The 23,799-nt window shown below is 46.2% G+C and overlaps 2 protein-coding genes across 13 annotated transcripts in view; both read left to right on the top strand.

The window, feature by feature from the left end:
• Positions 1-5,763, top strand: part of Ralgps1 (Ral GEF with PH domain and SH3 binding motif 1) — a 325,831-nt gene extending 320,068 nt beyond the window's left edge. For all 9 annotated transcript variants that reach the window (XM_045148099.1, XM_045148120.1, XM_045148126.1 and 6 more), the window contains one exon: positions 1,586-5,763. In XM_045148099.1, the coding sequence (XP_045004034.1) occupies positions 1,586-1,615 (30 nt within the window). In that variant the 3' untranslated portion in view covers positions 1,616-5,763. The remainder of the gene's footprint in view (positions 1-1,585) is intronic.
• A 1,181-nt stretch (positions 5,764-6,944) lies between these two features.
• Garnl3 (GTPase activating Rap/RanGAP domain like 3) overlaps positions 6,945-23,799 on the top strand; it is a 204,984-nt gene continuing 188,129 nt past the window's right edge. For 2 of the 4 annotated variants that reach the window (XM_045148062.1, XM_004671646.2), the window contains exon 1: positions 7,595-7,674. The gene's annotated coding sequence lies outside the window, so the exon portion shown is untranslated. Of the gene's footprint in view, positions 6,982-7,594; positions 7,675-7,924; positions 8,199-23,799 lie in introns of those variants that run through there. The other 2 variants (XM_045148042.1, XM_045148055.1) reach the window with 2 other exon arrangements.

Raw genomic sequence — 23,799 nt, 5'->3', positions numbered from 1 at the left:
CCCCTCCTACCTCACAACCACTCTCCTGGTGTGTTTGCTACATTTCTACTTAATTTTATTGCAGTGCTAGGGAGCAAATCCGGGATTCAGATTCTAGGCAAGTGCTTTACCACTGAGCCACATAAAGCCCTCCTTTCTAGTTTTAGGAATGTATTTGATCCCTTCATGTGTTTTCTGGGTGCATTTTTTTTTTTGCTCTGAAAAATATTGGACTTCATTTTACATAAAGTACTAACCCTGATGAATGAAAAATAAGTAGATTATCAATGCACCCATTTGTTCTATAGGATAAAAATGCATTTGAAACAAGCTCAGACCTCAGTACGTGCCACACACATGTGATTTTTGATAGCCTGAAATGCTGGCATCTTGAATTCCACAAGCACTTGGAATCATTTGCCAAAAAGGACACAGAAACTTCCTAGCTGCTAGGATGCCACCACACATTCTCTTCCCAGTTTCTCAGAGATGGACATTCCCTGGGCTTTTCAGGTAGAAAGAGCTCCAGAGTGCTAAGTAGTGAGCTTCTGTGGTACCTGTTTTTACTGTGTGTGGCTTTTGGAGAACTTTTCTGTGGCAGAGCCCTTGGGATGGGATGCTTCTTTTTCTGCTCCTTGGGAACACAGAGAGGAGAGGGTTGTGTAGTCAAGACTTCTCAGGGTCCCTGCCACATTGCTTTTTTTTCAGAGTGCATTTTTTAAAACTTCCTTTATAAATGGAACTTTGTTCACCTGTCTTCTGTCATGTGCTGTTCTGTGATGCATTCTTAAGATTCATGTGGCTGCCATCCATTTGTATTTACTGACTTGCTCTTGCAGTTCTGCTCAGAAATGAGTTCCTGCACTTTGCTCTCGCATCCTGGCAACCTTCTCCCAAAGATGCATCTTTTCTCTAATTTATCATTTTAATCATATTGACACCAAAATGCATCGGTTTTTGATGAAATCGCGTCTAATCGAACCTGCTAGAATTTCACAGCAATGCCAAGCGAGGAGGTCTAGAGCTGGAGCGTGGAGGCAGCTTTTAGGGCAGGGGAAGCACTAGCATTGGGGCTGATGTTCCTCTAGAACAGGGAGCTGGGATCTTGCCCTGGCTACTGCCAGGAGGAAGGCCTTAAGATTTGTGATCTCCTATACTTCCTCCTTTTCCTGGGCTTCCACTTGCCACTCTCTAATGCCATCCCCTAATGATACATCCCTTCCTGAGCTGGTTTTCCTTCAAGAGCTACTTGCCCCAACCCTACAGGGTCTCCTTCCCACCCCAAGTACAGTTGTCTTGCCCAGGGGATGGTGGCAGAGAGATGGGCTTAGGTGTCAGCCCTGATTCTTATTCACTGGACCTCGCAAAGCCTCAGCTTCCTCCTCTTCATAATGCAGATGCTTCCAGCATCTGCGTCTGGCTCAAGAGCACTGTGCATGTGAAGTAGTCAGAGCAGTGCGGGCACATGGTGATCGCTCATCAAGTGACTGGTATTATTGTCAGCAGTCCTCTCCAACCTGCTCTTTCACAGACCTACCAGGAAAGACATGGCCCTTTCCCTAGGGATTACCCCGTCCCTTTCTGAGGGTTGGGCTTTCTCTTCTAGGTACCTGCCAACCTTATGTCATTTGAGTAAGTCTCTACAGGAGTTGGTGTGACTGCAAAGGCTTCTGGGAGCCTGGACTGGGCCTGGTGGAGAAAGGCAGCCCTGAGCATAGGCTATGGGCCAGGACACTAAGGAGCCTCACAACTAGATTCAAGAGACACCGCCTGCAGCCTCAGAGTCTCTGAGGGCTTCCCCAGTGTGGGATCCACCTGTCACCCCAGCGACTCTCATGACTCATTCCGCAGCACCACCTTGCAGGGTGGTGGTCAGACGCCAAACTGCACAGCCCGCACTGTCTCTCTGGACCATTTGTCTATCCACCAGCTGCTTCTGCGACTAGGGAGCATTTGACCCATGTTGGGTTCTTCGTGCTTTCTGCTGCACACACAGAGTGGACGGCACTTATCTGCGAGAAGGCCAGAGAGCAGGGACAGGCTGAGGGACAGGCCTGTTACACCCCAAGGACACAGGCCGCTCGCCTACAGGGCTGCCTCAGATTTTGTACACCCCCAAAGCATCCTCTGCGTGTATGTGCTGTACATGTGTGTGTGCAAGCGTGAACTCTGAGAAATATGCATTTTGGCACAAGACTTGTGACATCACACATTTCATTTGCTTTGAGGCCCTGCTCAAACCTTTAGTTATAGCCTTGTCCTCCAAGAAAAGCCTAAGCGGAGTCTAGAAACCCCGTGTTAAGGGTCCCTGTGTTCCTTTACTGTAAACAAACAATGCCTTAAATTGTGTCTTGTTTTCTTTTCCTATGGGTGCTATTCATCTGGAAGGCCTGTTCCCTGAGCCCCAGGCCCTCCTGAGTCTTACTGCTGAAGTCCCTCCTGAGGTGGGTCCCAGCTCAGGACTGGCCGGCTTGCTTCCTCCCATGTGCTCTCCTAGCAAGGCCTGGGGCTCTTCTTATCTCACCCGCTTCCACTGAGCCCACTTGGGAAGTTGTGGCATTTTCTCCCAGTAGCTCAGAGTCCACTGTGTCCACAGACCTCCCCCACCAGGCAGAGCTTTGCTCCCATCATCCCACCCCTTGACCTCCACTGCCAGGGCAGGCTTCCCAGGACTCTGGGTCACACAGGGAGCTAAGTGACAGGAAGTCTTAAGCTCCTTCAGTCTTACTGTCAAAAGCAGTCACCAGCAAGTTCTCCATCTGAGTCTAAGGGCCCAGTTATTGATGACCAGGTGATAAGATAGCCAAGCCCTGGGGAGTGGATGGTCCAAACTCTGCTTTCAGTTACAAGCATTTCCGACGAACATACTGTGAGGGATTTTCATTTTGCACAGAGATATTTCTATCCAAATTGTTCTTTATCATCATAGCTACTCTTTCTCCCTCTCCTCTCCCTCCTTGAATTTGAGCATCCTAGCCTGGAGAAGAAAACCCTCAGTTTTCTTGAAAGAGGCTAAATTTCTGGGTTCTTGTCAGAACCACACTAACCAGTCATCAAACTACCCCAGGGTTTCTTGGCAAGAAGATTCAGTCATCTTAACTGCTGAACTGTAATAGGTCAATGTTTCAAGCACCAAAGGACCCACCACTGTATCCTGAGCAAATGGTGACACTTCTCTAAAGATGTGAAGGACTTGGTGGAGCAAGTGGTGGTCACCAGGATGGTACTTTTTGGTTGAGCCTTACTATGTTCAGAAATCAATTTTCCGGTGGAGTAGGCACTGGATACTTTCATGCCAAGAGAAACTCCAGATGGTAAAGTCAGTACCATCAAACCTTGACCACAGCTGCCTTGCACATTCACCCAGACCAGGGGTTCTGTTGTGTATACCCGATTCTACAAGCAATTCTTCCAATTGGCATTGAGAGGCTGAGTGACAATGCCAACACTGCAGCCAGCCTCAACCAGAACCATGCCATGGTCACACTTTCACCTTCTAAGAGTCAAACACTTGGATGAAATGCAGGACTGGAACATCAGCTCGTGTTTCCCTTGGGTTTCTCCATTCGTCAGACTATCCCATGTTCTCACACATGAAATATTAAATGCCAAAAGCTCCAGGATTTCATACCCCAGTAAATCAGATCTTGTTCTGCCCTTTATACATTTTTCTTACCCCGTACAAGTATTTTCTTTTGAGCTTAATTTGAAAGAACACAATCTCTGTTCTTGTCAAAGTGTCAAATCTTCTCACTACTTGAGACTGAGTTCACCTCCTCTCTCAGAAGGCACTGGACTCTTGGAGAAACTGCTTGGACTTTTTAGCAACAGCATTGTCAGACTTGTGAGAAAAAGCCTTGAATGTAGCAGGAGACCTGAACGGAGATGGAGTTGAAAGAAACTCAACTCCCAAGCAGGAGTTTAGGCCAGATACGTGAGGTCAATGCTGGTGGTCTTCCCAGTGCCTGCCTGCCTGCCCCGCAGGCTGCAGGGGAGGAGACCTGCAGGCTTGGCAGTTAAGGCCATGCATAAGCCACGGAGGCAGAAGGCTTTCAGTGATTCTCACCCTGGAGTGTTTTTCTTCTTAACTGTCCACAGTGCATAAGGATTTGTAAAACCATTGAAGGTGTTATGTCTTGCATGAAGGTACTGTAATTTTATTTAAGCAAACAGAAGGTGGTACCCCAAAGTCAAAGCTGTAGAATGCTTTCTCCAAACTGGAGACTGGATTTGGCAGAGACATTGCACTAAATGTGCCAGTAAAAAGAGTGTGGCCACCTCCCCTCCCCTAACCAGACACCAGAACACTTGATGAAATTGCCAAGGAAAGAACCTATCCTGTCTTGCCAACCAATCACTAGGGCATTTCTTTTTCTTACAGAAATGGCCAGGAGTTCTTTCATCATCTTATTTTCACTTCCTAAGCCCAAGAAAGGTGTACCTTTTTAGAATGCCATTTCATGGCTGGAAAACAGCCCATAATATCAGAGGCTGATTGCAAGCCAAGCCTGCCAGTGGGTTCCAGAGCTCAGCAGCCACCACATGAACATTGCCAAAAGAATAGCTTCTCTTCTCTGTGACCCCCACAAGTGACTTTAACCAGCTCTATGCCATTTGTTGAAAAAAGAAAACACTACATGAATCCCTTTGAAATAATAGATTCATTGCATAAGCATCATTTAGTCATTCATTCATTCATTCATTCACGTCTGTAACAAGTGCTTCCCATGTGCCAGGCTTAAACCAGGATGTAAATGGCCAGAAACAAGACAAATCCAATTTCTGTCCTTGTGGAACTGACCACTCAATGAACAAATAATTCCCCATCTCACCCCAACCCTTAAGCAAGATCCTGCCTCATCCATAGCCCTGGATACCAATCCTATGTGAAGGTTCTTCCAGAAAGTCTTCAAGAGGCCCCAATAGACTGAATGGGCTTGCTGTGTGAATCAGTTACATTGGTAATTGGTGGGAGTCACTGCACTGAAGGCTGGCTGGCTCTGAGCAATCAGGCACAGAGGAGCTGTGTTCAGAATAGTGTAGGGAGGACTCCAAAGGCAGCATAAGAGAGTAGGGTCAGAATGCTCACAGTATTTACTTCACAGGCTTTTTGTCTTTAACTTCAGTGTTAAATTTAAATACAGTATGAGCTGCATGTTCTTGGGAGGTGAGAACTTGTACCTTGGACTTTAGTCCACCTTGTAACCCTCTGCTGCACAAGCGTGTATACCATGGGCAGCCCTAAATCCCTGTGTAAGCAGCAAGGTGGATAGATCACCTATCCATTTTGTAACCATCAGTCTATTCATTTCTGAATGACCATTCAGTAGTGAAATAATAATAAATTTATTAGTATGGTATAACCTTTAATAAATTTTGTGCCAAAATGCATGGTTTTCCACTTAGCATTCAAAATGTTGCATAGAGAATAGTTTTCAATTTCTTATGTATCCTAAGTAAGTTGAGAATCAATTTCTACATTTTAGTTCATTTCTTGTTAAATCTGTTGCATTCTCCCAGGCTGTCTTTTTTTTCCAGAAGACCCTGCATGCAGTTGTATAAGGACTTTCTCTAATACTTGTGAATTGTCTCACTCGCAGTAACCACTGAACATCAGCCCTCCGTGGGATTCTTTAGATTTTTGGTGAAGTATTTTGTTACCTCAGTCTTGTACCAAGTTGCTGTATTTTTCAGCTTGTTACACTGATAATTGTTTCACTAATTAAATACTTTAATGTACAGACATCTTTGTTTACTTTGAAATTAAATGTGTTTTCCAATGAATACTGCTCTGTTTATTAAAATCACACACATTCGCTTGACATGCCCTTGCTGTGCCAGATGCAGACTCAGAGGAGGTAAGGAATGCTCAGAGCTCCGCCCAGTGCGCCTAGGAGGGAAGTGATAGGGACAGTCCTGTGGGTCTTCAGGGGAGGCAGGCGAGAGCCTGGGCACACCATAGAGGGTAGGGGTATTTAGAGACTCAGTTTAGAGATTCCAAAACATACGAAGGCTGAGGATCGGTCTGGGGAAGGAGACCAGAGACGGGTGTGCAGATCTGATGCAGATGGGGAACTCAAGCTCACTGAAGGAAGGATTGGGGTGGTTATGGGATTTAAGTCTGAAAAGATAAGACAGGAGGAGTTCATGATGGTAGGAAGAAAAAAAAAAAATCCACTCCAGCTTGCTTAAGAGACAACGGAAGAGTGTGCTACAAGGGTTGTCTGGGAGAAACCTGTGGCAAGGGCCCAGGGATTCCCAGAATAGAAGCCTGCTAACATCTCTGTCGGGCTTCCAGCTGCTCTCCCCAGGCCCGCCTCATTCCCTCTCCCCACGGGCTTCGCTGCCTTCATAGAAGCCCCTGAATATCACCGAGGGACTGTGGGCTAGGGAGTATCCACGTGATCATGAGATCCCCGGTCCCGCCTGCCTCAGTTTCCCAGCCGAAGCCTAAAGCTGGCACAGGCTCCACTGTCTAGTTCCAGGTCAGCATGGCCACACCTCCGTAACTGCCACAAAGCCATGCTTACTGTGTAGCCCTAGCTCGCTTCCTTCTTGTGATTTGTGTGGCAAAGCCATCCCTGGCTTTACTCAGGTGGGTTCCTCCACCCACAAGCCACAGAGGCGAGGAATCTGACTCGGGAGGAAATGAGCATGATGAGAGGGCTTGTCACAAAATTAAAGTCTTTAAACCAAAACTTCAGCCGGTTACCGGTAACCAGCAAAGCTCCAGCTCACCGTGTAAGGCGCCACCAACGGCCACCGGGAGACAGCAGCTACCCTCCCCGGGGCGTCCGCAGAGACCCGAGCGAGCGAGCGCAGGCTGACCGCGGTGAGGGAGGCGCCGCCTGGGTCTGGGTAGGGCTGGATCTCCGAGGGCTGCCCGGAGAGAAGAGGCGGGGCTCCAGGGTCGAGGCCACGCCTGCGGGCGGAGCCTGGGGAGACCCGGTCTCGTCCCGAAAGAGGGCGGTGTTACGATGGAGCGGATCGGGAGGTGCCGAGGTGGGGAGGGGCCGGGCCGCGGTGGAGGGGGCCAGAGCCTGTGTCTGTGGCGAGGGGCTGGAGCTGTGAGCTCAGGACCCGGCAGAGTTCGGATGAGGGGTGTGCCTGCGGGCCCCGGTGGGGCTCCTCGGAGGTGCTGGATGCTGGAGCCTGCGGGAGGGGCGTGGCTGGAGCCCGCCCGGAGCCGCTTGGGGCGGAAGTTCGGGGTGGGGCGTGGGCGGAGTCTGGTCCCGACTGGGGCGTGGGGTGGGTTGGGATAGGAAGCGGGGGCGGGGCCTGGGCCTGGCGGCCGAGCCCGAGGGACTGGGGGGAGCTGCAGGGGTTCAGGAGCCCCGCTGATAGGTGAGGGGGCGGGTTGGGTGGGATTAGGGGCGGGCCGGGGGGCGGAGCCTGAGGGGGCCACGACGGGTTGGGGCGGGGCCTAGTCCAGGCTGAGGGGCGAGGATTCGGCAGGGTGGGTCTCGGGGGCGGGGCCGGGGCGGGGCCTGAGCCCGGCGAGGGGCGCGGGGCGGGGCGTCGGTTGCGGCGCTCCTAGCCGAGCGTCCGGCCGAGGCCCGAGCCCACCCGAGTGTACCCGAGCCGGCGGCCCCCGCCCGGGGCGATGGAGCCAGAGCTCGGCGGAGCGGCCGCGGCGCTCCTGCGGCAGAAGAGGGCGGCGCTGCGGCGCAGGGGGTGCAGCTTCGAGAGCCCCAGGTACCGTGGCCGGGGAGAGGTGCAGCCTGGATGGGCGGGAGCGGGCGGCGGGCCACGTGTGGGGGGGTTGGCCGTGTGAGGGCACCGAGTGTGGCGTGGCCGCCGTGTGGGAGGGAGCGGGCGCCGAGACTTTGGCGGAGCAGCCCCGGCCAGTCCAAAGGGGGAGATCAGCGGGAGGGCCCCGGGGACCGGTGTCCGGCGGCCAGCAGATAACGGCGGACACCCGAAAACCAGACCTCGGCCCTGTCCTTGGCCCGCCCGGCACACTGCGGCCCAAGCAGGGTCTCAGGCGGTGGAGAACGTGCCCTGCCCGCTTCTTCTAAATGCTCAAGGACAAGGTCGGAACCCCTAAGTCCAGCGAGAGCCCCCTTCTCCTGGTGTCTTAACCTCTGCCACCTATCCAGGCACCCTAGGTGCCTGGACACCTGCTGCCTCCGGCCCCGCCCATCGCTGGCGCCCGGGGTCCCCAGCCTTACGGAGCCGCTGGGGCTACCTCTCCCGGAAGGACGACGCCTCCTGCCCAGGTACTCCTCCTCCTGCCCAGGTACTCTGCGTCCCTGGCTGACCCCCACCGCCCTTACCTGAGATGTTCTCCTGAGGGGCTAGTCCTTCCCTCGATGCAACCTGGCCATGGGACACGCCCTCCCTACTGCGGCTGGCTCGTGCCCCTCCCTCCCTAAACCCTACCGGACTTTTTGCTCCCAGGAATTCCTGTAACTTGAAGCAGGTCTTCCGCTTCTTGGTGGACTCATCCTTTTCTGGATAACTCCAGCAGCCCTCTAAGCCAGATTTCCACTTTTATTTTTAAACTTCTTAAACCCACAGCCCACTTGACTGCACGAGGGGTCTGCTGAAGCTGAGACCCTGCAGGTACCCCGGAGGAGCTCTCCATCACCCACAGCAGTGGGGACGAGGAGATCCCAACCCTTCCTCCCCCCAACTGAGATGGAAAGAAGGTTCCCTTGGGATCAACCAGGATCGATAATAAGAGGTGCACGATCCTTGATCATATCTTCTCCAGGCTCAGTCCTTGGCATTCCCTGCCCACCTTGGCTGCTCCAGTAGTTTTGGTGAGAGTGTAAGCATGGTGAGGTGAGGGCAGGAACCACAGCTGCCCTGGTCACGGCCCTGTCCTCAGAGTTTGGCCCATCATGACCTTTACAAAGTCAGGTGGCCTAGTGACTGCTCCCTTGGCTGTTGCACTTTACTCCTGCCACGTTCCACTTATCACTACCCTGTCTTTCCCTCTTTGGATAGTGTCCACCCCTCCTTCTCTAAGTCCTTCCTGAACCCTAAACTCAGACCTGTACACACCACCAAGCATCTGAGCATTGCCCCCGGGGTGGGTCCATATATCATTGTGTGTGGTGACCTGGCCCAGGAGACTCAGACAGTCTCTGTGGCTGCAGCATGAAAGAACAGAAAGGTATACCAAGAGCGGAGGCTGAAGAGAGGCAACCTGTAGTTCTCTCAGGCCTGTGGTAAAATGTTTAGAGCAGCACTATCCCATACAGTTTTCAGAGGCAGCGAAATTGTTCTGTGGTCCACTCCAGGCAGTATGGACAGCCATTAGCACCTATGGCTGTCGAGCACTTGTCATGTAGCTGCTTCGCCAAGGAACTGAATATTGAATTGTATTTAAGTAAGTAACCACCTGTGAGTGATGTTTAGCGTAGTGGACAGTGCCAGTTTAGAAAAAATTGTGTGCATGTGTGTGTGTGTGTGTGTGTGTGTACATGTGGTATATACACGTGTGTGCAAGTGTGCATGACCTATGCACATGTATGTAGAGGCCAGAGGAGAACATTATTCTTCTGCCTTATTTCCTTGAGACATGGTCTCTCACTGAACATGGAGCTTGCTATTTTTAGTTAGACTACCTGCCCAGCCAGCTCCAGCCATCTTCCTGTCTCTGCCACCTTCAGCACCGGGGTTACAGGCATGTGTGGCCATTCTTGGCTTCTCACATGGGTGCTAGATAGCAAGCTCAGGCCCTCATCCTTGCAAAACAAGTTCGCAGACACCCTCTCAGTTTAGAAAATTTGATTCTTCTGAGTTCCCCTTTGTACCGCCCTCTCCTTTGTCTCCATGACCTGATGCCTGAAGGGCTAAATAATGTCCAAGCCTCCAGTGTTTTTGTTTGCTTTTAACCCTGTGTGACATTATCTGATGAGCTGTAGAAGTGGCTCAGCCATTAAGGTGCTTCCTGCAAAACCTAACAACCCAAGTTTGATTTCCCACTACCCACATAAAGCCGATACAAAAAGTGATTGATGCATGAGTCTGAAGTTTGTTTGCAGTAGCTGGAGGTCCTGGCATGCCCATTCATATTCATTCTCATTCTCATTCTCTCTCTCTCTGCTTGCAAATAAATAAAGTATTTTTAAAAAGATAATAATTTTTCCTGATTATAAAAATGATTTGTGAAATGAAATTTAAAAACTCAAGAAAGATGATAATTTAATACTTACACATAATCCCACTGGGTCTTATCTGATCTTTTTCTTCTATATGAGCAAATATATTCACAGTTTAACTTGCTTTTGCAGTTAATTTATTATAAGGACTTTTCATACCCTTAAGCATTAACATTTCCCTTTTTTGCATGTATGTGTTTGTGGTGTGCATGCATTTTCACGTGTGTGTGCAGGTGCTCATACATACTTGTGCACACGTTTGTGGAGACCAGATGTCAGTATCCTAAGTTGCTATCCCCCTCCCCCACTTTTTTATGGTTTTTCGAGGTAGGGTCTCACTCTAGCCCAGGCTGACCTAGAATTCACTATGTAGTCTCAGGATGGCCTTGAACTCATGGTGATCTTCCTACGTCTGCCTCCCAAGTGCTGGAATTAAAGATGTACACCACCACGCCCAGCACCACCCACCTTATTTTTTGAGACAGGGTCTCTCACTAAACCTAGAGCTCACCTATTCAACTAGACTGGCTAGCCTGTAAGCTCTAGGGACCCAACTATCCCCACCTCCCCAGCGCTGGGATTACAGTGTACATTGCTAGAATTTTGGGGGGGGGGGTTGTTTTTCAAGGTAGGGTCTCACTAGCTCAGGCTGACCTGGACTTCACTGTGTAGTCTCAGGGTGGCCTAGGACTCATGGTGATCCTCCTACCTCTGCCTCACAAGGCTGGGATTAAAGGCGTGTGCCACCATGCCCGGCCCCTTCAGCTTTTTTCTTTTTTTTATTAAATATTTTATTTATCTATTTGACAAAGAAAGAGGGAGGGGGGGAGAGAGGAGAGAGAGAGGAAGGGAAGGAGGGAAGGAGAGAGAATGGACGTACCAGGGCTTCCAGCCACTGCAAATGAACTCCAGACTATTGTTCCCCTTTTGCATCTGGCTAACTTGTTTCGTGGGGAATCAAACCTGGGTCCTTTGGCTTTGCAAGCAAGCACCTTAACTACTAAGCCATCCCCCCAACCCTCCTTCAGCATTTTTTAAGAAAACTTTAAGATTTAGTTGTTGAATGATATCCCACTGTATTGATGTATTACAGTTTCGTAACCCATCTTTTATTTATTTATTTATTAGAGACAGAGAGAGGGAGAGGGGAAGAGAGAGAGAGAGAGAGAATAGGTGCACCAGGGCCTCTAGCCACTGCAAACAAACTCCAGATGCATGTGCCACCTTGTGTATCTGGCTTATGTGGGACCTAGAGAATTGAACCTGGGCCCTTACGCTTTATAGGCAAGTGTCTTAGCTGCTAAGCCATCTCTCCAGCCCTGTGACCCATCTTTTTATGATTAGATGTGTAGGTCATTTCCAAGTTTTTCACTCTTCCTAAAGATGTGCTAATACATATGCATTCGTCTGTGTGTGTAGAGGTTCATTGTTTCATGAGATAAGATCATTGAAGTGTTGGGAATTATTGGATCAAGGAAAATTAACATTCTAAAGGCTTTTGAAATATAACACCAGATTATCGCCAGAAAACTTGACCAATCTGCAGTTTCCTCAAGATCATATGAGTGTGATTTTTTTGTTTTTCGAGGTAGGGTCTTGCTGTAGCCCAAGCTGACCTGGATTCAAAATGTAGTGTCTGGTGGCTTTGAACTCATGGTGATCCTCCTGCCTCTGATGAGTGTGACTATTTTTTTCTCACTCTCAATTCTAAACATGATCACTTATATATTTGGCAGAGGGGTACTTTGTTTTAATTTAAATTTATTTGCTTAGTGAATTTTTTCTCATATTTACTCATAACTTGCACTTATTTTTATGAACTACATATGCATAAATTTTGTCTATTTTCTTTTTGAAAATTTTTTTCAAGGTAGTATCTCACTCTAGCCCAGGCTGACCTGGAATTCACTCTGTAGTTCCATGCTAGCCTTGAACTCCTACCTCTGCCTCCTAAGAGCTGGGATTAAAGGCATCCACCACTATATCCAGCTCTTCTTGGAATTTTTTTTCCTAATAGAATTGAAGCATTTTTTTAATTAAGGAATTTTTTTATTTTGTAAGGAATAGTTTTTCAAATTATTCGCCTTTTTGCCAGGGGACTTCCCTTTATGGTGGTTTTCAATACTGTGTATATGTGTTGCTGTTATTTTTAGATTTAGGTTCACTAATTTCTCTTCATTTATGCTTAAGTAGTAGAGAATTCTTTAACAAAGCAAGCAGATGTTCATCTACAGTTTCTCCATTTTAAAAATATTTTTTAAAGTTAGCATGTAAAGTAATTCTCTATTTATCTTTGTTAAAAAAAAATATTACCTGGGCTAAAGAGATGGCTTAGTGGTTAAGGCACTTACCTACAAAGTCTAAGAACCCAGTTTTAATTCCCCAGAACACACATAGGCCAGATGCACATGGAATTCATTTGCAGTGGCTAGATGCCCTGGCACGACAATTCTCACCCCCCTGTCTTTCTCTCTCATAAATAAGTAAATAAAAATAAAATATTTAAAAAAATTAGTTCCTAAATTCATTCATCCAGATGTCCTCCCAATTCTGACTGTGCATCAGAACTCGTTACAGAGTGTCTTAGCCATACAGGTGCATGGCTCCCTATTCCAGGCCCATTGATCCAGGACTCACGTTGCTATTCATAGAGATCTGTAGGCACTTCTGAGGCACAGCCAGGGATGAGAGCCTTTACATGTCACTAGGTTAGTCTTTCCCCAAATCCTCAATTACTTCCCATTTCCTGCTGTATTAAATTTAAATGTCCTTTCCTCCTGTTTATGGCTTTGAGAATATAGTTTAAGCACATATACCCAGTTATCTTCTTAACATGGAGTGGGGTGAGGCATTAGTTTCAGTTTGGTAATTTTCTTTGCTAAATATCCCAGGTCAGCTCTGATAACTGGTATGTGCATACAGCAAATTAATGAATGTAAAGAGGAAAGCATGGCGCAGGCATTGACCATTGAGCAGACAGCAGGGGGAAAGACTAGCTGGGTAACCCAGAGGCACTGGGCAAGACATTCATGCTGCTAAATGACCTACGTGTGTGTTGCATGATCTTTTGAAACGTGTGTTAAGTGTATCAAAACAAGGGTTTTAAAATGAGATGGTCCTGGGTGCAAGTATGTGCCTTTCACACATCATCAGGCATGAACTTAGAGAAGGTGCTTAACACCCTCTGAATCTGTTACATCATTTGTAAAATGACCTGTATTGATGTGAGCTTTAAATGAACTAATTTGTGCAGTGTTTAAAAAAAAAGTGAAGGCGGAAGAGATGGCTTAGCAGTTAAGTCATTTGCTTGCAAAGCCTAAAGACCCAGGTTCAATTCCCCAATACCCACATAAAGCCAGATGCACAAGGTAGCACATGCACTTGGAGTTGGGGTTTTTTTTTTTTTGGCAGTGGCTAGAGGCCTTGGCATGCTCATATTCTGCCTCCTCCCCTCAAATAAGTTATATGTAAAAAATACAAAAAAAATAAGTACAGGAAATCTTACTACATGGTAGTAATTGTGAACAGAATGATTAACATTTTTATGGAAGTTCAAGCACATAATATTTTAAGAAATACAGCTCTTGTCTTGTTTCTCTTCCAGACAGTTAAAATACAGTTCATGAACCTGAGTCATACTAAATTATTCATCAGTTGCTGGGCTATTTCATTTTGGCTACAACACTTCATGGAGCCTGAGCTTCATAGGGATCAGAGTGTCGACCGGGTTAGCTATCTGTAGCACTGAGTTTTTTAGGGAAAGCGTCGTGTCCAGGCATCTCAGCACTGAATCGAACCTTAGCCATCACCTAGGTCAGCCTGTCCGACAGTGGTTCTTGAAGTGTGGTCCTAGGACCCGCAGCATCAGCACTCCACAGAAGCCATGAGAAATGCAAATTCTCCAACCTAACTCACAAGAACCCAATCCAAACCTCTGGGTGCATGGGTCTTGGGGGTCAGTGTTTGAGAACCAGTGCTCTATGGCTGAGTCCCCCAGTTCTCAACCATAACTCACACAGGAAGAGGGCTATGGTTTCCAGGGCCTCACCTCTAGAGATTCTGGTTCACAAGGTCAGGGTACTTAAGATTTGTATTTCTAACAAGCTTATAAGTAATGCCCATTATTGACATAACTTTGAAAAACAGTCCTCTGGTGGCAGGGAGTGGGGATGCAGGAAACTTTTCTCCAACAACCTTTTTAGCTGATCATTCAGACTTTCTGTATTCTAAGGCCAGAGAACCCATTACAATAAAGCCACTCTCGTTATTAGTGAGCTGCTACCTCTCCTAAGAGCAAACTGAACCTTACCTAACCCTTGCCAGCCATCACTCATGAATCTGCCTTCACAGCCATTCATGAGCTCAGGCGAAAAGATAATGGCTTCGAGTGGGTGGCTCTTGGCCTTGACTCTACTCACCACTGAAATCGTCTACTACATCCAACACTATATGAGCATCATTTCTGATACACATGCCTCAGGAGTACAATTAAAAAGTATTATCAAGGGGTTGAGAGATGGCTTAGTGGTTAAGGTGCTTGCCTGCAAAGTCAAAGGACCTGGGTTTGATTCCCCAGGACCCACAGAGCCAGATGCACGAGGTGGCGCATGCATCTGAAGTTCATTTGCAGTGGCTGGAAGCTCTGGCACGCCTCTTCTCTCTCTCTCTCTCTCACTTTGCCTCTTTCCCTCTCTCAAATACAAAAATTTTAAAAAAGAAACAATGAAAAAACTTCATGTTAACATTAAAAAATACATTATCAAACACGATGAATGACAAGCAAAAGAGAATTCTTGGCTCATGCAGTTGCAAAATGCTGGCATAAAACAAGCTTTGGAAGTTGATAGGTGTAGATATTTGATTAAAGTCCTGAGTAGTCTCCATTTTCTGAGTTAGCTTTATTCTCAATGTAGGCAAAGAAAGTTACCTACTACAGTTTTACTTTCTACCCCAGCATAAAGATTATACATTTTTTTCAATGGTCCTAGCATATATCTCAAGAATGACATTCATTGGCTGTCCTAGGGTCTGTGTGCATTCTTGAACCAACTGATTGGACCTGGGTTATGTGCTCAACCCAGTACTAAGGGATTAGATTATTTCCACTCATGGAGACCAAAAGGTAGTGGTTTCTCAAAGGAAAATTACCATGCTATTACCTGAAGAAGAAAAAAAAAATGGATCCCAGGCTGGCCAAAGCACCATTATATCAGAGAAATTTTCCTAAATTACAGATTCCCAGATGCCACCCAGAGTCACATAATTGATGGGGGGGGGGTGGAGATGTTGTGGTTCTATGTTTTAGTTCTTGTATAAGACTACCTTAATTAAGTGTTAAACGATAGTTGCTAAATTTAGCCACTTCAGCTGCAGAGCTCCACTAGACAGATTCTGAATTACAAGTGGGAAACATATTTTGTCCTTTCCCCGATATCACTGCGTACATGATGGCTTCCTTATTAGTAATGCATAGAGCCCACACTGCAGAGAACACATCTGATGCCAAGACAAGTGCTTGCTTGCTCCTGTTGCTTCCAGGCCAGCATCCGTTGTGAAAAGAGCAGTTATCCATTCTGCATGGGGTTGCCGACTTTTCTTCCTCCTCATGCTTCTCCTGACTCTTGGATTTTGTTGTGGTGGTTGTTTACTGGGAACCATTCTGTTTCTCAGGTAGTGTTGTGAACAGATATTTCCATGGAACTGTTTTTATAGACTATATTATGTCATACTTTTTGTTTGTGTCACGCCGTTAAGTATTTAATCATAAATAAATCTGCTGCTGTCAGTTTTCTTTCTGAGAAATAGCAGTCTTCCTGGGAAAGACTAAAAAAAGCTGTCTTGTATCTGGCTGACATAATGGGCTCCTAAGGCCAACAGAAGAAAATTAATTTACATACCATGTCTGCTCTCTTAAGGGCAGAGGGTAAAATTAAGCAACTTAGATTATTCACTGAGATTTAAAATTAATGCAAACCAGCTTCCTTTCTTTGGGGAAGACAATAGTCAAATTAGTTTTGTTTTAGAAGTTAATATGAGAAATTAGGTTTAGTTGTCTGGTTTCCAGAGTTGAAGGTCTGAAGAGAGATGAGGAGAGGCTGACAAACAGTGCTATAGGGAAATTGAAGAGCTATGGCCTCAGCAGGGTCATCGCTTGTTCTCCTGGAGGAAACTCTCAAGCTGCATGCAGAGATGTGGAAAGAAAGAGAGGAGGAAATAAAAACTGCACATCTGGGTGTTTCTAACCCTTTAGCATCCAAGAGGACAGAGCTAATACCAGTTGGTACCAAAGCATGACAGCCTAAAGAGATTTATGTAGAAGACTATTACTCACTGTTGGATTGCTTGCTGGCTTAGGCCAGTCAGAGTACCTTATTAGTGATTTATAATCAATCAACAGAAATGTGTTGCTCATAGTTCTGGATCCTGGAAAGTTCAAGGCCATGTTGGCCACTGGACATAGTATCTGATGAGGACCTATCCTCAAGGTGGCTCCTTTTAGAAGTGTCCTCACATCACAGAAAGGCAAATGGAGCTGATAATCTCCCATGGGTCTCTTTTATGATGCCACTCATCCATTTGTAACAGTGGAGCTTTCAAGACCTAATCACCCCAAAGCCCCATCTCAGTACTATCAGACCGGGAATTAAGCTTCAACATTTGAACTTGGGGTGGGGGCCACAAACATTCAGACCATAGTACTTAAAAATGTTAAAAGAAGATCTGGGAGATGGCTCCTGGTTAAAGGAGCTTGCTTGCAAAACCCGCTGGTCTGGTTTCAATTCCCCAGTACCGTATGAAGCCAGAAGCACAAAGTGGCACAAGTGTCTGGAGTTAATTTGCAGCAGCAAAAGGCTCAGGCATGCTCCCCTACAACCTCCCTCCACATGCGTGTGCACGCACAAGCAAATAAATAATTTTTTAAAAATTTAAAAGTCCATCAGAATTTTTAGTATATTACAAATCACTAAAACCACTAATGTCAACCTCTATTTCTGACTTGGAAAGGTATCTAACCTATACACATATGTTAAGTGAAAAGATAGAAAGTTGCTGCTTCTGGTCATGGTTAGTATATAAAATTACACAGGCAAAAAAATTTTAATGGGAGCCAGAGAGATGGCTTAGCAATTAAGGCACTTTCCTGCAAAGCCAAAGGACCCAGGTTTGATTCCCCAGAACCCATACAAGCCAGATGCACAAGGGGGCACAAGCATCTGGAGTTGGTTTGCAGTAGCTGGAGGCCCTGGTACATCCATTCTTTCTCTCTTTCTATTTCTATTTATCTCTCTCTCTCAAATAAATAAAAATAAAACTTAAAAAAATTCAGTGAGGGCTGGAGAGATGGTTTAGCAGTTAAGCGCTTGCCTGTGAAGCCTAAGGGCCCTGGTTTGAGGCTCAGTTCCCCAGGATCTATATCAGCCAGATGCACAAGGGGGCGCATGCAGTGGCTGGAGGCCCTAGCATGCTCATTATCTCTTTCTCTCTCCCTCTTTCTCTGTATCTTGCTCTGAAATAAATAAAAATTAACAAAAAGAATTCAATGAGTCAGGCATGGTGGCACATGCCTTTAATCCCAGCACTCAGGAGGCAGAGGTAGGAGGATCATCATGCGTTCAAGGCCACTCTGAGACTACATAGTGAATTCCATGTTAACCTGAGCTAGTGTGAGACCCTACCTTGAAAAACCTCCCCCCCAAAATAATAATAATAATGATAATAATTAATGAACATATTGTTGAAAACAAAATTAGGTGAAATTGATCTGAATATTTCATCTGAGGGGCTGGAGAGATGGCTATGGTGTTAAAGGCACTTGCTTGCAAAGTGTGCCTGCCCAGGTTCAATTCACCAGTACCCATGTAAAGCCAGATGTACAAAGTGGTGCATGCATCTGGAGTTGGTTTATATTGGCAAGAGGTCCTGGCGCACCCATTCTCAATCTCTCTTTCTTTGCAAATTGTAGGGAGCTAATGCAGACGCCATTACAAGATGGCGCTGGCTTCCTGCCAGTCTTGAGGTAAACAATTCCTTATTTAGGCAGCGCCTTGGCACCAACCTCGCTTGAGGTTGCGCATGCACTTGACGCACCTTGTCCCGAGCCAATATGTAAGAACATATAGCCAGGTGTGGTAATGCACACCTTTAATCTCAGCACTTGGGAGGCAGAGGTAGGAGGATCACTGAGTTTGAGGCCACCCTTAGACTACATAGTGAATTCCAGGTCAGCCTGGACTAGAGTGAGACACTACCTTGAAGAGCCAAAAAAAAAAAAGAATATATAAAAATTTCAAATATTTTGCTTGACATAGTATATACAAAGTACTATCATTTTCACATGTAATCAATAACAAAAAATTACCAAAATGGATTACTTTTTTCAACGATGGTTCCAAAGCTAATGTGCATTTTATACTTACAGTGCAGCTCAGTTCAGATTAGCCACATATTAGGAGCCCAATGGCTGCATATGGTTGGACGCTGTCTTACAAATGCTACAGTAAGGATCCTCAGGTGGAAAATACTGGAAAAAATGTAACAAAATTTCTGTTTTACTTTGATCTTTAATTCAATTAGGAAATCACTGAAATCAGGAAAGGTTAAAATAAAACTGTGGGCAAAGAGATAGCAGAGATTTTAGGAACCATTGACACAAGGATGCATGATGTGACTGAGTAGCTTTCCATTTCAGGTGAGTAAGATTTGTATAAATTTTGGGCTGGAGAGATGGCTTAGTGGTTAAGTGCTTGCCTATGAAGAAGCTTAAGGACCCTGGTTCAAGGCTCGATTCCCCAGGACCCATGTTACCCAGATGCACAAGGGGACGCATGCGTCTGGAGCTCGTTTGCAGTGGCTGGAGGCCCTGGAGTGCCCATTCTCTCTCTCTCTCTCACTCTCAAATAAATAAAAATAAAACAAAAATAAGAAAGATTTGTATAAATTTTAAAAAATGTTTTATTATTTGGAGAAAGAGAGAGAGAAAGAGGGAGGGAGGGAGAGAATGGGCACATCCAGGACACCTGCTGTTACAGACTGCAGACATATGTGCCACTTTGAGCATCTGGCTTTACGTAGGGAATTGAACCCAGGCTATCAGGCTTTGCAAGCAGGTGCCTTTGACCACTGAGCCATCTCTCCAGCCATTATAAGTAATTTTTTTTGTTTTGGTTTTTCGAGGTAGGGTCTCACTCTAGCTGAGGCTGACCTGGAATTCAATATATAGTCTCAGGGTGGCCTAGAACTCACAATGATCCTGCTACCTCCGCCTCCCGAGTGCTGGAATTAAAGGTGTGCTCCACCATGTCTGGCTGCAGCCATGTATAGTTTTTTTAAACTCCGTAAGAATGGAGCTTTTTTGGTGTGTGTGGCCGGGGGGAGGGAAATGTTTGGCCAAACAAAATACAGAGCTAAGAAGTGATTTCTGGGCATAACGTCCTCTGAGTCCTTTGTGGCCTTTGGCACAAGCCTTCTTTGGAATAAGTAGGATGGACATCTCATTGGACTTCCCAAGAGATAATAGCAGGAGACAAATTGGACACCACTAATATAGTCAATTGCCACGGGAGTGCAGAGATGTGGTAAAAAAAAAAAAAATCAGTTTTTGTTTATTTTGGTTTGGGTTTCTGTCTTCGTTTTATAAAGATTTTTGTGCCTGATGGGCATGATCCAGTGAATGGAAAAGGACGTATAGCAGCATTCTTACATTTTGAAAAGTTGTCATATGAAAAAAGAATCGGGCCCACTCAGCATGTGGCCCTGGGCTACACCTAGAATCACAGTGGTTATGAGGTTCCTAAAACAGCTTGAGCTGAGTACATGAAAGTACTTCATAACAGCCAGTGCTGCCCAGAGCTAGGGTGGATTTAAGATGCAGTTGAAGTTTTATCATTGGAGATGTTACAGCAGCTGAATGTTAGACTTGTATTTCTCAAATGTCTCACGTGTTCAGCACACTTCTGGAACTATCAGTTTTCAGCGGCAGGCTTGAAAAGACTCAAAACCATGTTATGCAAGTTAGTGACAGCAAAGCGTGCCTCCGTTTCAGAGACCTTAGAAGTCTCCTCAGAGTGTGCTGTGCTTCTGCCCCCCAGCACTTACTTCTCCGCTGCTCCAGCCAAGCGCCTTGTGCTTTCAGCAAGGTCCCTTTTATTCTCAAAGGCAACGTGCCCTTAAAAATACACAGACCTTTCCTACTGTCCATTGGAGGTTGACCATTGTTCCTACTAGAAGAAATGTGTGCTCTTTCTGCTCTTACTCCACAGGGTCACACCAGCTATTAATCTTACAGTCTAATCTGCCAGACACTGTAGAAGCCACAGAAACAGTAATATATTGCATCCAACAGAGTCTACTCCTCCAGTATAAGCAAAAAAAAAAAAAAAATACAGTATAAGCCAAAGGAAAAGCAAAATGTAATACTGACACAGGGCATTAGGTGCTTACAGGGTCCTTGGAAGGGCCGAGGAACCAGCTAGTCTAAGTTCCTAGAACCATCGCTGAGATTGCAGGACTGCTCGGTCCGGTTCCAGACTCTCAAGAGTAGCTCTAAGCCGCAACGCTAACCACACAACTGAAGACAGCTCCACTTGGGATTTCTGACAGTGTTAAAGTAGGGGTCACAGAGAAAGTCACCTGCAGTGTGTACCAGGCGTTGTCTCTGTTTTGTCAAAGCAAAAACAACTTGGACACATGGATGGAAAGCTGGTGGCACCTAGGCAAAGGCTCCCTGAATCCTGGAATGCTGCTTCACAGCCAGCACCCATCTTGGGAGCTGTCTTATGGGGTGAAGTGGGACAAAAGGGCACCGCAGCCTCAGATGTGTGATTGAAATGGACTTTCCAGGCATAACTATCAGTTTCCCCACAGCACAAGTGGAACAGAGCACATCTTGCCTTGCTTTCTATGACCAGAGAGAGAAGTGTCCTTGAAACGCTGCCAGCCACTAAGTGTTTCCTCATGTCTGTTCCACATGTCAAATGAGATTGATGCTTCACAGATGGGCTGTCTTTGCCCTGTGTGTCCAGCACAGCCTTCACAAAGCAGCTGTCTGAGAGACTGGTGAGGCAGTGGAGTAAGCTGACCAAAGCCACGGGTGATCTTCCACAAAGGCTCAAGCATCCTGACATGTTCTCCTGATTCCAAGTGGATGGCTTTCCAGTGCTTTTAGCAGCCACATAATCATTTATTTATCCAACAAATGGTTACAGAGCTCCTCTATGTGCCCAAGGCTGAGGAGCCACTGTAAACAAGGCATTTGGGTCTCCTGCCCTTGTGGGGCTGGCCCTTCTGGTAGATCAAGGTGTGGGTGGCTCACACCCCACTAAGCACATACATGATGACTTCAGACAGGGATGAGTGCCATGGAAGGGGAAGGAGGCAGAGGGAATCTGGCTGGTGTTGCTCTGGTTCAGCCACTGATGCCCCTAGCGAGCTCTTCGGGGGAGGAAAGTGCTCTCTTGATGGCTGTCAGCTCACACCTCTAAAGATGATCTTGGTTTGCAGACAGGTACAAATGCTGATTGACGCTTGTGTTAATACTTAAACAGGGTTGTCTAGCCTTTTGGCATCGCAATATAACATTGTCATATTGTCATCTACAAATGTGTTAGACCAAATTTATAGTTTTCCTGGGATGCTTGTGGCCTCTGGTCTGCATGTTGGACACTTGTCAGTTGGGGCTTTCTTCACAAACTGAGCAAGGAGTATGAAAGGTCACCAGCGCTATGTGGGTGTGGCTTTCTGAGTTGCTCATACTCTAGTAGAACATGGCTGGAGAACTGGTGAGACAGTGCCAGGTTGGAGGGGCAGAGCTGAGACTATTGTCTGTGCTGAGAGTGTGGTCTGTCTACTACCACAGAGGAACCTCTTGTCATGGCATGGTTATGTTCTCACAATGTCAGCCATCCCCACATCATGGGGCCTCACCAGCACAGCTGCACCTGCCCTTTGAGTTCTCACAGATTGCTGTTATTTCCTTGGGGTCAGCAGTTAGAGGTTGACCCTGAAGGAGACCACGTTTCTCTTCCCCTCAGTCACTTTAGACTCGTGCTGAGCCTGGTGGCACTCACGGGGATTTGGAAAGGCGAGTGCTCAACTGTGTGCCCCTGGGGGCTGTTAGCAGTCTCACAGGAGCCACACATGTATAGAAGGACCCTCCTTAGAGGGTTGCTTAGGACCCTCCTCAGCTCTCCTTCAGGGACAGTGCCCCCAGAAAGTACCTCTGTGCTGTGGGCCACCCTTCTTCCTATTCTGTGATCTTCATCCCAAGCCTTGTGGGACCTAGAGTATGATGTGTTATCTGGAGTACCTTGTGGTGTCTGGGGTACCTTTTCACTCTTGCTTAGAGGCCTTATAGTGAAGGGCAGATGAAGAGAACAGACCAGAATCTCTTTCCCAATTTGAGGGAATTTTTCTTCTATGATTTTGTTGCAAACACCTAGTATTTATGCCTTTGAAGTAAAAATTTTCTCCTTCTACTATACCTTGAATTCTTACGTTTAATCTCCTCATAGTGTCCCTAATGTCTTGAAATTCCCATTCATACCTTCCTATTAGCTTCCTATTACTGTCTTTCCCTTTGTTGGACTGTATTAGACCTGCCACCTGGTCTTCTAGTTTAGATATTCTGTCTTCTTGATCCATTCTGGTAAGACTCTACAGAGGTTTTTATGTCTAGTATTTCTGATTAGTTTTTCTTCAGTATTTCTATTACTATTACTCATGTCTTGTATTGACTTTATTTTATTGAGTTAGTTTCCTGTGTTCTCCTTGAGGAGTTTGTTTTCTTCTTTGATTCCTTTGAACATAGTTATAATCATTCTTTTGAAATCTTTGTCAGGCATTCCATCTAAATCAGTCTCACTGGAGGTCATTTCTGATGGATTTATACTTTTTATATATTGTCTGGATTTTTTGTGTTTCTTGTATTATAATGTAGAGATTTTTCATCCTGGTTTATTTTGATGCTTTGGATTTCTAATTATCTGCAATATTTATTCTTTTTTTTTTTTTTTTTTTTGGTTTTTTGATGTAGGCTTTCACTTTAGCCCAGGCTGACCTGGAATTCACTTTGTAGTTTCAGGGTGGCCTCGAACTCATGATGATCCTCCTACTTCTGCCTCCCAAATGCTGGGATTAGAGGCGTGCGCTCTATCTGCAGTATTTGTGTGTGTGTGTGTGTGTGTGTGTGTGTGTGTGTGTATAATTTTTTTGACAGAGAAAGAGGAAGGGAGGGAGAGAGAGAGAATAGGTGCACCAGGGTCTCCAGCCACTGCAAACACACTCCAGACATATGCACCCCCTTGTGCATCTGGCTAACGTGGGTCCTGGTAACCACTAAGCCATCCCTCCAGCTCCTACAGTATTCTTAAACATGTAAATCTGATGTTATATATCTTCCAGGTAGGAGCTTAAGGTGCCAGGTATGGCTCTTATATGATTTCCAGAGTAACAGCAGAAGTGCCCTTAGGTGTTGTGTTTCCCTGCTATGCAAGTATTCGAGTAGGCTGGGTGGAGCAAAATACAGGTAAATTCTAAAATTCAACTGAGCAATATACATATTCAATCAAAACCAGCATGGAGTATTTATGTAAGAGTGGGTATTGGGCTGGAGAAATGGCTTAATGGTTAAGGCATTTGCCTACGAAGTCAAAGGACCCAAGTTTGATTTCCAGGACCCACATAAGCTAGATGCACAAAGGGCACATGCATC

This window comes from Jaculus jaculus, chromosome 1, assembly GCF_020740685.1.
Source record: "Jaculus jaculus isolate mJacJac1 chromosome 1, mJacJac1.mat.Y.cur, whole genome shotgun sequence".
In the NCBI taxonomy this organism is placed as follows: Eukaryota; Metazoa; Chordata; class Mammalia; order Rodentia; family Dipodidae; genus Jaculus; species Jaculus jaculus.
This window is presented reverse-complemented; position numbering and strand designations above follow the sequence as displayed.